The sequence below is a fragment of the Puntigrus tetrazona genome, chromosome 22 (assembly GCF_018831695.1).
Source record: "Puntigrus tetrazona isolate hp1 chromosome 22, ASM1883169v1, whole genome shotgun sequence".
Classification (NCBI taxonomy): domain Eukaryota; kingdom Metazoa; phylum Chordata; class Actinopteri; order Cypriniformes; family Cyprinidae; genus Puntigrus; species Puntigrus tetrazona.
In genome coordinates this window covers 11521690-11537681 of record NC_056720.1, presented here as the reverse complement: position 1 = coordinate 11537681, position 15992 = coordinate 11521690, and the positions used below count along the sequence as shown (strand labels likewise).

General features: G+C 34.5%; 2 protein-coding genes across 5 annotated transcripts in view; one reads left to right on the top strand and one right to left on the bottom strand.

Moving 5' to 3' along the window:
• The window catches only part of LOC122327734 (CUGBP Elav-like family member 5), a 1183696-nt gene that overhangs the window by 113141 nt on the left and 1054563 nt on the right, over window positions 1–15992 (top strand). The gene's annotated exons all lie outside the window — the stretch shown is intronic.
• Window positions 1941–15678, bottom strand: LOC122327737 (guanine nucleotide-binding protein subunit alpha-11-like). 2 transcript variants are annotated; one of them, XM_043223314.1, is made up of 8 exons: window positions 15234–15678; window positions 14439–14623; window positions 12835–13019; window positions 12423–12577; window positions 10625–10753; window positions 9258–9387; window positions 7880–8033; window positions 1941–2410 (listed from the first exon to the last, which is right to left on the bottom strand). In XM_043223314.1, the coding sequence occupies exons 2-8, from the start codon at window positions 14587–14589 to the stop codon at window positions 2208–2210; spliced, it is 1107 nt and encodes a 368-aa protein (XP_043079249.1). In that variant the 5' UTR covers window positions 14590–14623; window positions 15234–15678; the 3' UTR covers window positions 1941–2207. The 2 variants fall into 2 exon arrangements, with proteins under 2 accessions (XP_043079249.1, XP_043079248.1); XM_043223313.1 differs by lacking the exon at window positions 1941–2410 and adding an exon at window positions 5581–5932 and having other exon boundaries at window positions 15234–15675.

The following is a 15992-nucleotide window of genomic DNA, read 5'->3' as shown; positions in this document are numbered from 1 at the left end:
ATGTACTGTGTAAAAGTACTAATTTCTTTCTCTTAATTAAATAAAATCATCATGCCATAAAAAAACGTCTTAATTTTTTTTACTATTTTTGAAGTAAAATCTTGTAAATGTAATGTAATGTTGTTCATATAGTGTTAATATGGTAAGCATGACTGGACAGAATTTGTCAGCCAAAGAAAAAAAACTATTATTAGAGAAAATGGTTTAATTCTGTATATTTTGTGCATACATGACAATGTAGCTGGCCATTTTAGTGTCGAAAACATAATTTCCATCGCAGTCATTTCCACTGTGCAATTCTATAAATACATAATTTGGGATGTGCTGGATACGACGTCAGGAAAATGACTCAGTTATTCTGTGAGGTGTGTTGCGCATTCACTGAATAGTATCCCAGCCCATTACTTGTAGACCTTAAGCGAGAGTGGCCGTTTTCAAACACCTCCTTAAGGGTCTGCCTGTGGTTGTGCCCGCATCATGCTAAAATGATAAGCAATTAGAGGCTTTTCTCACTTGGTTCACAAAGAGCTCGTGTAAGTGTGACAAGTGGTCTCTATAGCAATGAGCATAAAACCAGGCTGTGCGCTCAAGTACTTTCACCCATTCATCAAACGAATGGGAGAAGAGCAGAAGGAGAAGACGTGATGCCATTTTTCAGACGCAGTAAAGGACTCCGACATGCCCCGTTATTACTGTTCTCTGCCTAAACCCCATAAAATACAGCTTCCAGATTGTGTGGAGAGCACCTGGAGCCCTGCAGGTTCAGCAAATAGACTACGGCACTGCTGCTTATTGTAGTGTGGAGGAGAAAGTGAAGCAAGCGGATTAGAGGAATATCCTCAAGCTTGAGTGGGTTATGATGAGCGGAGCAGAGCAGATCCTTTGGGAACCAAACATTTCAGATACTTTCTGCATAAGTACAGGTCTTTCTTCTTTTGTTCTTTTAAATCATCTGTTGATGTTCCTCATATTTGTATATTCTCGTATAGGTGTTACCGTAATATTTTATTAATTAAAGACCAGGGGTGTTTTTCATCCGAGGAGATATATATATAAAACAGGCAAAAAGGTGTAAAAAATTACTTGTTTTTCTAAAGAAACACTGTCTAACTTGAATCTCAACTCTTGCCTCCCCTGAGCCCATTGAGTTTTAACAGAGCCACTAAAGTGTGCCTTAAGTTTAGCAGCAATGTCTGCATTGGATATTATTGGATGTTATGATTGGCTCATGCGATACATCCTACCTCCTGAATGAACAATATAATGCTGTTAATGTGAAGGCTAAGGAAAAAGTAAGTAAACAACTCACCGATGTCAGCAATCTGAAGGAATAATTCACCCAAAACTGGAACTTGTTGTTCTGCTAAACTCAAAGAAAGATATTTTGAAAAAAAAAAAATCTTCCTTAGTATTTGTTTGACAGAAAAAGAAATTGGAACTTTCATTGAATTTTCATTTTTGGGAGAACTATTCAAAAAAGGTCAAATGGTATTAAAATGTAATCTGTGGTAGTTTTTAATAATCAGCTTGAAATTTGACATAAAAAATGACTGGTAAAATTTTTCATAAATCTCTGTGTGTGTTACCATTATTTAGCAAGCTTTGTTGACTGATGATCTGAAAACTTAAAAATTGTTAAAAGTTAACTATTAAAAAGAAAATTGTCAAATTAATGTGGAGGTAATTATATGAAGATAAATACTTGTTATTTTTAAAAATGTCTTTACGGTTGTACCATTGTCCCAGACTTTCAATCTTAAAAATCCATCCTAAAAAAATATTATAACTTGGTTAAAACTAAGCCAATCAAAGTTTTTCATTTAAAAATGAATTTTTATATCCTCCTAAAAACATGCAACATCTTCATTTTACCTATATGGATGACTTTACAGTGCTCAGTACTTTATTTTGTGCAAATGTAGAATAAACACATGAAGTGCTTGACTCTTCATTTCAGTTTAATCAAAGAGTCCATGAAATTTTACTATGAACATACTGACATTTTGTCCATTTCAGCAAACTATTCTGTCTATTTTTGTCATATTCTGTTTTGGTAGAATATAGAAATTAATTTCAGTGTAAAATACAAAAAAAAAAGGAACAAAATATTTTCAAATGCAGGTGTAAATAATTAGTCAGTGAAGTTAAGATCATGTTATCATAACTAGTGTTTTGTGTTTCCAGGAACCCGACAGCCGCTCTGCATCTTAAAGCATGCCATATAACTGCAGTTCCTTGACGAGAACGGTTCTCTTGACGTCGCTGAAGACCTTGCGGATGTTGTCGGTGTCCGTGGCACAGGTAAAGTGTTCGTAAATAAACTTCTGTACTCGATTTTCACGGTTTATAGCCTGTTCGAGGTACAGGGTACTGATGTGGTCCATGGCGTCGCTCTTGTCTTGCTTTTTGCCTGGCGTCATAACAGGGTGGAGTTGGAAAACATTTGGATAAAAAAAGAAAAGGAAACAGGAATGTAAACAAAACAAAGGATAGAAAAAGAGGGGGAAAAAGAACAAAATATTTAAAATTTCACCTGAGAAGTTGATCAGTTGATCAATGCTAAAATTAAAGGCACTTTCCATGTATAGGGTACACTTTGGTTTATTAAAAGCGTTAGAGGCGAAAATACCTTTTCGTTTTAGAACTATTTGATACTTATAAACTATTTTTATGTGACGTTATATAGGTAGATGATATTGTTGCATTTTCTCAATTTGTAAACCAATTTTTATTGTTAACAGCATCCATAAGGCTCAAGGACTTGGCACACAGAATGTTTCATGCGTTGAAAAATAAATACAACCTCATATTGTGTCGATAATATTTACACAATGCCTCTGAAACGTTAAGTCCGTTGTAAAAAAATCGGACCAGGTTCTGCGTTTTTACATCCGTCGCGCCGCTTTGTTATGGGAAAAGATGGCTAATACGAAAAACGGATACAAAAGTTATGGTTAAATTACATATTTAAGGACCTTTAGACTTCAGCAATGTTACATGTTTCATTGTGAAATGGAAATAATCAAGCAAATAGTTAGATTTGAGGGAAACTGAATTTATGTTTATCAGTACATAAAAGCTAGTTCAAAAGGTTTTCCTCATTTTGACGTTCCTTTCATGTTTATTGGTAAGAATAACAAAAGTTAAATTGCAAGTAAATTTAGTTACTTTTACTCTATTTAGAAAATGCAACAACTGCAACAATTACAGAGAACATAAATTGAATAAAAAAATTAAATGAACCATTTGTTGAGAAAGTTTTTTTGTATTTTTGTACTTTATTCATGGAAAGTGCCTTGTATCTGTGTGTAGCCAGTTTTAAATATATTGCAAAATACTATATCATTAAAGCAAAATACATATTACTAAAGTAATCTTTCATGACTTATTCATAGCTAACAGACTAGTTTTAGAAAATGTGTAAGGTGTCTAATTTTAATTACAGCAGATGGACTGGATTTAATTTGCTATTTAAATTTGCTGAATGCTATTTAAAACCATTTAAAAGCTTATATAAAATAATATAAATTAACTATATATATATATATATATATATATATATATATATATATATATATATATATATATATATATATATATATATATGCATTGTGTATTAACATATAATACATTTTATGGTAAAGATACTTTATTACTATAACATTTGTTAGACAATAAACAGACCATCAAGACTAGCAGAAGAACTATACTATACTATACTATATATATATATACACACATTTCAAATGTCTACACATTATACTGTGTATATATATATAAACAAATTCATTCATTTGACATGAAGGTAACAGTCCATTTTGAGCAAATAAAAGCATTTCTTGCTCTAAAATTATGTAGTTTGTTAAGAAAAATGGTTCCCACTTTATATTAGGTGGCCTTAACTATTATGTACAATGCACTTATTGTGGTCATAGTGTATTGCAAAACACTTTTGCTGCTGTTGAGGCTGGAAACGGGTAAAGTTGGGGACTGGTTGGGTGGTTTGGGTAGGTTTAAGGGTGGGTTAAAGTGTAAGGGATGGGTCATCAGTGTAATTATAAATGTAATTGTGCTGATATAATTATGTGTTTATATAATTATATTAATAATATGTTAAAAACATGTACGTACGCATAATAATTACACTGTAACAAACTATACATTTAAATGTAAGCACATAGTAGTTTAGGCCACTTAATTAAAAATTAGGACTTAAAGATATTTCAGTTTACAAAAAGTGACATTTTACTTTAAAGATTTTTACTTCTTTGTAACTTGTTTTTGAATAATAATAAAAAAAAATGACTCCATGTTAAAGAAAGAAAATGACGGAAGCCTGTTTCTCACTTTATTGTGATATAAATATATATAAACTTGCAATTCCAAGAAAAAATGCATTCTAACTTTATTTCTCGCAATTCTGAGTTTTCATCTTGCAACTCTTTTTATTATTTCCACCACAGAATATATATATATATATATATATATATATATATATATATATATATAAAACATTCATTACTTTAATCTCACAATTCTTACTTTTTTTTGTTAACGCTTTATTTTAAGGTGTGTCCTTGTTACACGTTACATGTACTTGTTATTATTATAACAACAATAAATTATGCATAATTACATGCACAGAACCTAACCATACGGTAAGTACATGTAGTTAATTAATATTACTCAGTACTAAAATGTACGATTAAGGACACCTTAAAATAAAAGCTAACCATATTATCTTCCTAGCGTTTGCGATTTCTACGATTTCTCACAAGTTTCAAATTTATACAGTTTCAATACAATTTCAATTTTATACAATTTCAAAACTTTTCTTCTCGGAATCACAGGTTTTTATTTCACGATGATTATTAGTGCCGTCAAATGATTAATCGCAATTAATTGCATCCAAATAAAGGTTTTTGTTTACATATGTGTGTGTATACCGTGAATATTTATGTATATATACATACACTCACATGCAGCTTAAATTTAGAAAATATTCACATGCATATAAATTTATATATTTATATTGCATATATATATATATATATATATATATATATATATATATATATAAACATAATACATTTCTATTAAATATATACATTCATGTGTTTGTATTTATATAGTAGATTTACACAGTACACTTGACGTATATTACATAAACAAAAACTTTTATTTGAATGCAATTAATCGCAATTAATCGTTCGCAATTATTCATTCATACTGTGACAGAAACAGCCTTTCATATTGCTTCTCGGTCCTATAAATCTCTCCACCCTTGTGCTCGGAGTAACCAGTAATGTCAAATATTTGGGCAGGACGCTGAGCTCGTTCTCCAGTACAGATCAGCCCAAAGTTGCTTTGTATTTCTCAGCTGATTCTTGCCAGCAGCTATAGCGTAAAATTCCTGCCACCCCCTCGAAACCAAACTCCGGATCAGTTGTGTTTTTTCACAAAAGCCTTATATGGCGTTCCTGAGAACGTCACAGCTTCCTCATTGCTTCGCGGTGAGGTCTCTTTAAGCAGACGGCTTGCGATGATCTAGTTCGAAGGAAGTGTGTCATACCGTACCGTAAAGAACCTGATGTTTTTATCCACCAAAATGAGAAAAGACTAGGATAGGAATAGATGGAGCAAAAGACGAAGAAATGTAAGGCAGCACAGGCGGTTCAAGCCATCAATTGCGCTCAGTTTATTAGGTTTGCAGAAGCGCCACGCGTCCCTCAGAGCACTCCGTATTCCTGCAGAGACTTGATTAGGACAGTGTCTTTCACGTCATTGAAAACCTTCCGGATGTTATTGGTGTCCGTGGCGCAGGTGAAGTGAGGGTAGATGTTTTTGCACTCCTTTGTCTCAGCACTCACGGCCCTCTGTTTATACATATTGCGAACGAAGTCCATGGCGTCTTGCGCGTCCCGCCGTTTGCCTGAGGGTGGCACCAAACCACAGAGGAGGGGAGGAGTTAGTACAAGCTCGGAAGGTCAGAGCGATTGATGTGGGAGGAGCACATGCAAATTACAGGGGCGGGACCAATGAAGCAAGCCAGAGGAAGAGTCTAAGCAAACACTTTTGAACGGCTATTAAGAGCTTCTGCTTGAGGAGGAATGTTTAACCCTTTCGGAGGTCAAAGTTTGGAGCAGTTTCGGTGGTTTAAAGGGATGGTTCACTCAAAAATGAAATTAGCCCGACTTTTGCTAAGCATCCGAGGTGTAGGTGACTTTCCACTTTCAGATTTAATCCAGTGAGAGCTATGTTAAACAATGGTTTTGTTCCTCCAAGCCTTTCAGTGGGTCCACAGCTGTTAGACTTTAACAGTTCAGAAGATTCGCTCCAGATCTCCTCCCGGCGTTTTATGATGAATACGCTCACTAAATTTCACATCTTCTGAACTGTTCAAAGCTGCCCACTGTGGACCACTGAAAGGCTTGGAAGATCAAAAACATTGTTTAATGTAACTCTCACTGGATGCGTGTGGAAGGAGAGAGTCACCTACACCTCGGATGCTTCCAGGGTGAGTAAACGACAGGCTAATTTTCATTTTTGGTTGAACTGTCCCTTTAATGTTGTATTAAAGGAACAGTTCACTCAGAAATGACCCTGTCTCACTGACTTTGTTTCGTAAAACGCAAATGGATATCTTTAGCAGAATGTTTACACAACTCATGGCTGGGTTTATTTAATCAAAAAAGCTTGATTTCTTCTGCCTTTATTTGTTTGGTAAAATGATTATCATCAATGATACATGTTGATCAGGATTCTTAGATGAATACAGCATTTTGTAAAATAGAAATCTGTTGTAACATTATAAATGTAAACAATGTAATGCATCTCAGGTATATAAAAGTATTGCTTGCTTCATTATAGTTATTCTTTTTTTTTTCAATCATACCTCTGATACTTTTAAATGGTTAGAATGAAAATTCAGTTTTGCCATCAGAATATGATTAAATTATTAAAAATAAATTTGTCATATTTATTAACTTTTATTGTATTTTGCAGCTTCCATTTTAATTTCAGTTTAAGAAAGTTTATAAAATTCAACATTTTCCTGTTTTTACTGTATTGTTTTTAATCAAATAAATGTAGCCTTCGTAAGGGTTAGAGAGGTAGCGTGTTTATAAACTATTAAATACTTTAAATCACTAACTACGCATGAAATTAAAAATATATATTTATCATTTAAATAAAAAAATGCTGTTCCTTTGAAAAATGCTGTTCCTTTACCAAACAATCTTGACATTTTTTTAAATGTTTTAATGGTTTCCACAAAAATATTAAACAGCAAAATCTTTTTCAGCGCTGATAATACCAACCATTATTAATAACTGAGCACCGGAAATACTGAAAATCATTCATTAGAAAATCAGAATATCAGAATGATTTCTGAAGGATCATGAAGGACTAAAAAGTCCTAAAAAGTCAGCTTTGCATCAGAGGAATCATTTTATAACATATCACGGTAGAATTGGTCTTCTTAGGCGTACTGTCTCTTTAAATGTAACCATAACAGGCTGTCTATCTTTAAATCTCAAAGAAGGAGCTGCTCCTATCAGAGAGTCTGTTTAACGCTCTTTTTCTGCCTGTAAATGCACAGAATTGGCTATTTTTTTGGTTGCCGTTGGTAACCGGGGTAGAGGGCGAGAGATCTAAAGCGTTCAAACTGGGGCCATTTCCACGAATACTGCCTCTCTATCAGCACTAAGACACTAATATCTGTCTTACACCATCTGCTGTGAAGACCAACCTGTTCCAACTGCATTGTCAATTCCGTTTCCTAGACAACCTGATATTCTCATCCCATAATATTTAAGAGGCAGGGCAGGTTTGGGGCTCATTTACTGAACTGTTGGTGCGCAAATACTTATTTCCATACCGTCAAACCCCGCGAAGTAAGTTTTCAGGTCCGACGTCTTGATCTTTTCCTCCAGGATGTCCATCTTGTTCAGGAAGAGGATGATGGAGGCGCTAGCAAACCACGGCGAGTGGATGGTGGTGTAGAAGAGAGACAAGCTCTCTTTCATGCGGTTCTGGAGCCGGAGAGAGCAAGCATTCGAAGCAGAAGTTAATTAAATGAGAGCGACGAGAGATTACGCAATTTATCAGCGCTGCATGGGAAGAGAACAGGAAGGAGCATTTCAGGGAAGGTGCAGACAAGCGTCAAACAATAAAACGTGAATCACCTCCATGTCAAAAAAAGACGTTTTTGCATTCATAAAATTAAGCCATTGTAAGACCACTGAGATGTTTTTGAATTGTGACATTATTTTCATGACAATTAAAATCTGTCTTAATATGAAAAATATTTATTGGATTTTTTCCTTTTTATTTTAATATGAAAAATAAGTGTTTTGTATTTGTTGTAGTGAATTAAATTCATGCTCATTTAATATTATTCCAATGATGATAATCTAATTTATTAAATTAGATACATTTCAAAAAAGCATGTATAGATGATTTTCGCATGTATGTATATATATATAAACAAATTAATCGTGATTAATCCCCCCTAAAAATAAAACGCTTTTTAAATATACTTTTATACTGGAATGGTTTCACATTCGATCTTCAAATTAATGTAGAAGCAACATAAATACAGTGTATTTTAAATATCTGTTTAATAGCATCTTTTTAATAACTGGGTATAAAGGTATCGCTGATACCAGTACCAATATGTCATATTTCATATTTAATCTTTAAAAAATACCTTAAGTAAACAATCCTGACATAAACCCATTATAATAAATGCCATATTTATCTGTTCCCCTTCATCTAGTAAAATCTACAGAATAAAGTTGTTAGAAATGAATCCTAAAAGCTATAAAAGCTACAAAATTGATTGATTTTTCTCTTTTTTTCCCCCTTCTTTGATTAACAGACATCACATCGGCTGTCTTATTAACTTAATAAGCTGCTATAAATATATAATAATATAATTAGTATTTTATTAATTTTTAGTAAATAAGTTTGACTTTATATTGCCATTTTATTTTTCATTTTAATTCACATTTTAGTTTATTTTAGTTAGCTTTTTTTAGCCAGCGAATTACGTAACGTCACAATAAATGATTGCCTTTAAAAACAGGCTTTATGACTTCGCACAAAATAGAAATGCGCTTGTTTCTTTTTGTCTTTGAGTTGCAGTACAATATGTCTCGGGTACTGATCCGAGTCCAGACCCAAAATACACCGATCAAAGCAATCGATTGAGACAAGAGAGATTCAGACAGACCGGGGGAGAAGGAGACACTCACCTCCTTGTTATTCTCCTCCAGCACCTGGTCGTACTCGCTGAGCGAGGCTAAAAATATGAGCGATGTCACGTTCTCAAAGCAATGGATCCATTTCCGCCTCTCGGACTTCTGGCCTCCCACATCCACAATCCTTCAGAAAAAAAACACAACAAAAACCTGGTAAGATCGAGATGTTTATTCTTAAAACTTTCTGTTTCAACCAAAAACATTACACACTAACCATCACATGCTTCTACTTCCCTGCTGTCATATGTATATATATATATATATATATATATATATATATATATATATATATATATATATATATATATAAAACAAGTCTACCTCAAAATATACAGATAACTATATAAAATATGAGTAATTTGTCTATCTGTTGCTATATGTAGTTGCTAAGGTGTTCCTAGTGGCTTTTAGCACATTGCTGTGCTGTTGCTGCGGTTTTCTAGGTAGTTGCCAGGCAGAAATTAAATCTTATTATTGAGCGCCGCTTTTCTGGTTCGCGGACCCCTGGGTGTTTCCGAGGGAACTGCAGGGGGTACTGAAATTAAAAGAATGGTTCACCCCCAAAAATTTCATTTTGCTGAAAATGTATTCGCCCTCAGGCCATCCATCATGTAGAAATTTAGCACTGCACCGCTCGCTCACCGACGGATGCTCTGCGGTGAATGGGAGTCTAAACAGATGATAAAAACATCACAATAACGCACAAGTAATCCGCCTGACTCCAGTCCATCTTGTGAAGTGAAAAGCTGCTTGTTTTGAAGAAACAAACCCATAAAGGTGATTTAACTTTAAAATGGTGCTGTCAAATGATTAATCGCATTCAAAATAAATGTTTTTCTTCAAGTAATATCTGTTTGTGTAATGTATATATATATATATATATATATATATATATATATATCAAACATGCATGTTTATAATTAAGACAAATAGTATTTTTGTCGTAAGATATAATAACACTTTTGGCCTCTAACATCAAAATCCATATTTTTTTTATATATATATACTGTATGTATTACTATATGTATTTGTTACTCACATGTTTGTTTTTAACGGTTTTGGCTTGTAAACTGTTATATTTTGACTCAATGATGGATTTGTTTCTTTCAAACAATCAGCTTTTTTCTTCACAAGACATTAATTGCTGAACTGGAGTCGTGCGGATCATTTTTATCAGCTGTTGGGACTCTCTTTCTGACGGCACCCATTCACTGCAGAGGATCGATTGGTGAGCAAGTCCAAATCCGTTCTGATGAAGAAACGAACTCGTATACATCCTGGATGGCCTGAGAGCGAGCAAGATCGACTTACTTACAAAAAATGAAACGTTTGAATTATATAAAAGACGTCCATTACGGTACCTGAGGGTGATTTTCTCCACACTGAAGGAGTAGTCATTGATGCCTGTGGTGGGGAATCGGACTCGGAGCACGTCCTGGGCTGTCGGGATGAAGTCCGGGGCCGCAATGCGCTCCAAATTTGTCATATAGCTAAAAAAATACATACTTGGTGAAATATTTCAGAAGCGAGTGCGATAAAGTGCCACCATGTTTGCCTTTTGCTTTACTGCTGTTTGTGCTTTAGACTGCAGTTTAATTAAACGTCCTGGTTTGTTTGTGTTTCTTATCACGGCCGGGTTTGTAGAACTGAAAACACGATCAGGGAAGCAGGACGAGAGAGTGAGCAGGACACGCAGAACTGTGTAAAGGACTGATTAGGTAACGATTAACAAGAGCACGCTGATGTACTTCACAGGAAATGTGCTTAACGATAATGCCTTAATTCGAGGCTCCGGGTGAGCTTTAGCTGCATTAAAACAAAGAGCGTCACGTTATTTTCGGCTTAGAACAATATGAAAAGTGGAACTGTGTTAATAATATATGACTGAAATAAACAGACATGTCAATTGTCAAAGAAGAGAAGAGAAAGAAAGGTCATTAATATTTGATGCAGTCCAGTGGTTTACTGAAATACTGACTTGTTTGGACTCTATGCTTGTCTAAAGATATAGCTGTATTGCCCTCCAATGGTGCTATGTGGATCTGCACAAACCTTCTCGGGGTTTTTATCATAAACATTATATATGTAAACATTTGGTAAAAATATACTGCTAAAATTCTTGTTAGCATGGATATATTAGTATTATATATTGAATGTAGGTATTAGTGGCATCAAAAGATTAATTGCAATTTAATCACAGTTTTTGTTTATATAGTATGTGTCCTGTGTTTATTTCTTATGTATATATAAATACACATAAAGACAGTATATATTTTTAGAATTAAATACATTTATAGAATTAAAAAAGATATAAAATATATATATATGTATATATATATATATATATATATATATATATATATATATATATATATAGAAAAAAATATATATATATAAATATATATATACACACAATATACATGTGTTTGTATTTATATATACACATAATAAATATACACAGAACATATATATATATATATATATTACAAATAAATTAGCTAACAAAATCATCTAATAGATAACATCTATAAATACCTAATTATGTTCTAATTAATAAATAAAATATAAATAGCAATACTACATTTCATTAAAAAGTAACAATTTAATTAATTTGTGTAATGTAAGAAGGTATTACTAATAATTTAGTATTAATAGTTTGTATTATTATTGTAATTATGATTTTCGTGCCTCATTTATTAATACTAAAAACTGCAATCAGGTCTTGAAGTTTTCAGAAATGTTGCTGTTAATATTATTAATATATTTATTACATAACTAACTAATGCTGATCGTTTCAGATTTAATAAATGATTATCATAATATAATATTACAAATGAATTTGTTTATATATTAGATAAATATTATCATTTGTTATTCTAATTAAAAAAAGATGCTTAAAATACTACACTCAACAGAAATGTAATAAATAATACATTCAATTCAATTCAACTTTACATTATTCTGATGCCTCTCAAATTAATATTTCATGGCCACATTTATTTATTCATTCGTTCATTTATCATGTTCTACATGCAATAAACATGCTAATGTACAGTCAGCTGGTAATTACAGTAAAATCAACCCCTGTAAAATGATACGGGCTTTGCGTCATGCTTCTGTTCACCTCACCCACGTTCATTTTTTGACAGGTATACTCACTATTCTGTAGAGTCCAGAAGCTGGTACTCTCTACGACGACTGTAACAGGCCTTGATACCATCGTCAGCCCAAAGTCGGCGGATAGCTTCCACATACATTCTGTCCAAGTGAGCCATCTGACGGACCTCCACCTCCTGAAACTGTTTCCCATATATCTATGGACATCAACGGCAGCAAATGAGGCTTGTTTATATAAATATACATTTGTATATGTCTGCTCTCTATGTGAAAAGGGCGACCGCCGCTGCTTTAAATAAAGGCTACACATCTTACGTTAAGTGTTCGAAAAAAGCCAAAAGCGAATCATTAAGAAATCGGCCTTTCGGTCAAATTGCTTGTGATATAAGCGGGCGGTTGTGCTTTTAATTTCAAGTATAGAGGGATCGCGTAATGTTTTTCTCGGGCAGGTCACCTCGTTTTGGGGGTTGGCGTAGGGGATCCTTAGGGTGCTCATGGCCACCGTCAGAGCCTTCATGGCAGTGAAGATGTTCTGGAAAACCAGTTTGGTGTAGCCACGCCGGTCTTCTTCGGAAAAGCCCTTGCCGTGAATAATCCTCATCTGCTTGATGAAAGTCGTCTTCCCGCTTTCTCCGGTGCCTGAAATCCACGATAAAAAGAAATATTGCACGAAGCAGAAGAAGGAGGCAAAATATTACTTCTGAAACCAGGTCACGGAATGACAAAAATGGAGAACCGAAAAGGAATGCGACGTTCGGATGATAACATTTGAGTTTTTTTGGGTTTTTTTTTTTTTTCTCACGCGAAGGAATGTTATCCGTCCTGTTAAAAGAGAATCCACAAAGCGAGATGTATTAATCGGGTTTAGACTGACAGCCGGAGTCAGAAGGTATGCAGTCGGACGTGTTCGGATGCCTTTAACCATCGCGGTGGACTTTCTCGGCCGTGAAGTGTGAAACTATTTCTCTCGTATTGTTTGGGATTGAATGATTTAAGCAGACGAGGGTTAACCGGTTATCAGCGCTCTCGCCGTTTCTCAGACGGCAAATATTTGACGGGGCGGACGATCACGAAACGCATCGGATCGAATCAGCCCGGCCAGGTTTTCACCCTCTCCATTATCACAGGGCAGGGAAAAAAAAACATGCCTGGCATGCCCTGATCGCTTGTTCTCTCAAGAATGTGTCCCTCAAGAAAGAGCTGATAAAGCGATTAGTCATACTAACTATCTCCACGTAGGAGCCATAACAATAATGGGTAGGTAACGTGACAGGTTAACAAGCAGTTAAAACAAGCTTCATTCTCCCGATTTAACATACCACAACAATAATCTGTTATTCTGGTTTCTTGATGTAGCTTCAAAAACTAAAATATAAACAATTAAATAACTGCTGTCAAATAATAAACTGCGGAATAAAAGGTTTTGTTTACATAATATATGTGTGTGTACCTTGTATATATATATATATATATATATATATATATATATATATATATATATATATATATATATCAAGAGACACACATACAAAATATATTTTGAAAATATTTAGATGTATTTGCATACATGTATATATTTATATTCATAGAAATTATATCATATATAAATATATTCAATAGATACATGTAAAATACCTTTGTTAAACATTTACATGCATGTGTGTATTTATATATACATAGTAAATATGCACATTATACATTATACACAAAAACTTTTTTGTTGATGCGACTAATCATGATTAATCTTATGACAACGCTAAAATAAAAAATAAATTATAGAGAGAGAGAGAGAGGGAAGCTTGATATATATATATATATATATATATATATATATATATATATATATATATATATATATATATATATATATATTTAAAATGCATATTTGACTATCAATGCCTTGGTAGAAACATGCATAAACAAGTAGGCTATTTTCCTAATGGCTCACTCCCTTCACATTGAAGATGACTCAGAGAGGACATCTCAGCTCCTCAGGTGCATGTTTGCGCATCTAATAGTTTCTAAACGTTTAAACAGTAATATGTAGACACATCTCACCCAAGAGAAGCACTTTGATTTCTCTGCGTTCTCGTTTCTTCTGGTCTGCGAGGATTCTTTTGATCTCGTTGTGTACTACGATGGCGTTCTTCTCATCCTCAGACAAGCAGCAGGTGCAGGTCGTGTAGCACCATCTCCAGCAGGCCCCCATCTCCTCCACAGGACGGAAACAGCCCTTAAACCCTCTGAAAGGGGCATTAAGAGACACATATCCCATTTGACGTAAAATTAGGTCTATACGATAACCAGCACATCGAATAATGCAATAAAGCGAACAGTGCAATAGTTGTTTTGAGTCGAAACTTTTAATGAATCAATTGAACCGGCTCCGAAAACAGCCTGTGTCGGTCCGAGAGGTTCTTCAGTACGCAGGTCGTCTTTTATTTATTTATTTATTTATTTATTTATTTTTTGAGATGCGCGCTTGTAATATTATGAGAAAGTACGTCGCGTTGTGACACAGAAATAAAATCGTTTTCGAACTGTTCGAAGGAACCGAGTCGCGGAAATGAACCGAACTTCCACAATAAGTAGGATTTAGCTACCCCTCGAATGTATAAAGATTCAGTTTCTGCACATAGTGCAGACTATTCGGGGGAAACCGAACTTAATTTAAAACGTAACTTTGATACCTGCTGAAAACTATTTTCGAGCGCATTTCGCAATCTCGGACTTCCCCTAAGAAAAAGAAGAAACCCAATACGAATCTCAGGTGAGCGGGGTCTTTTATCCTACCTATAAACACAGAAACGATCCTAAATGGGGATTGTAGCATAAACGCGATGAATCGCTTACCTTCATTCGTCGACACACCTGTACGGAGTCAGTAATGCCTTTACGAAACACGACCCATTATACTCCCTCGGCCGAACTGGGTTTGAATCGACTCCTTTCTCTCGAAGTTGATTTTCTTCTTCTTCTTCTTCTTCTTCAAGAGCTTCCCCCAAAAAATTCCAAATTCTTCTGTAAGCATCACATGGTTTTTCCTCCTCGGCTTCAGACGGGTCTACCTGCAATTCAGGAAAGTCCTTCTTGAACGCGGCTTGTGACTGTGAATATGGGCTGTCTCATAATCTAGTCAGCCGCCTGTAGACGGTCTTAGGGGGCGCCTTCTTGTGTTTGAGGGCTGCTGGTCTTAAGCGCGACGGTCTCCAATGTGGGCTTTAAAAAGTTTTTAGTTTGACGCGACGCGAGCTCCGCGTGACGCATGCGTGCATAAACCGAAAACCGTGCCGAGGAAAACGTGCCAGATATGAACGTCCCTCTAGGGGTGTGCTAGTCAGCATTTTTTTTGGCATCGTATCTCCCAAAAATGCCGTCTAGGTAGACTATGCTATGTGTTGAGACGTCGTTTGTAAGTGGAATGCGCGCTAAAGTGACTATATATATATATATATATATATATATATATATATATATATATATATATATATATATATATATATATATATATATATATATATATAGTAGCTGTTTGTAATCAACTGATATTGACAGTGAATGGGATTTACAGTGCTTAGCCAAAACCAATTATTAGTTTTGAATATCAAATTG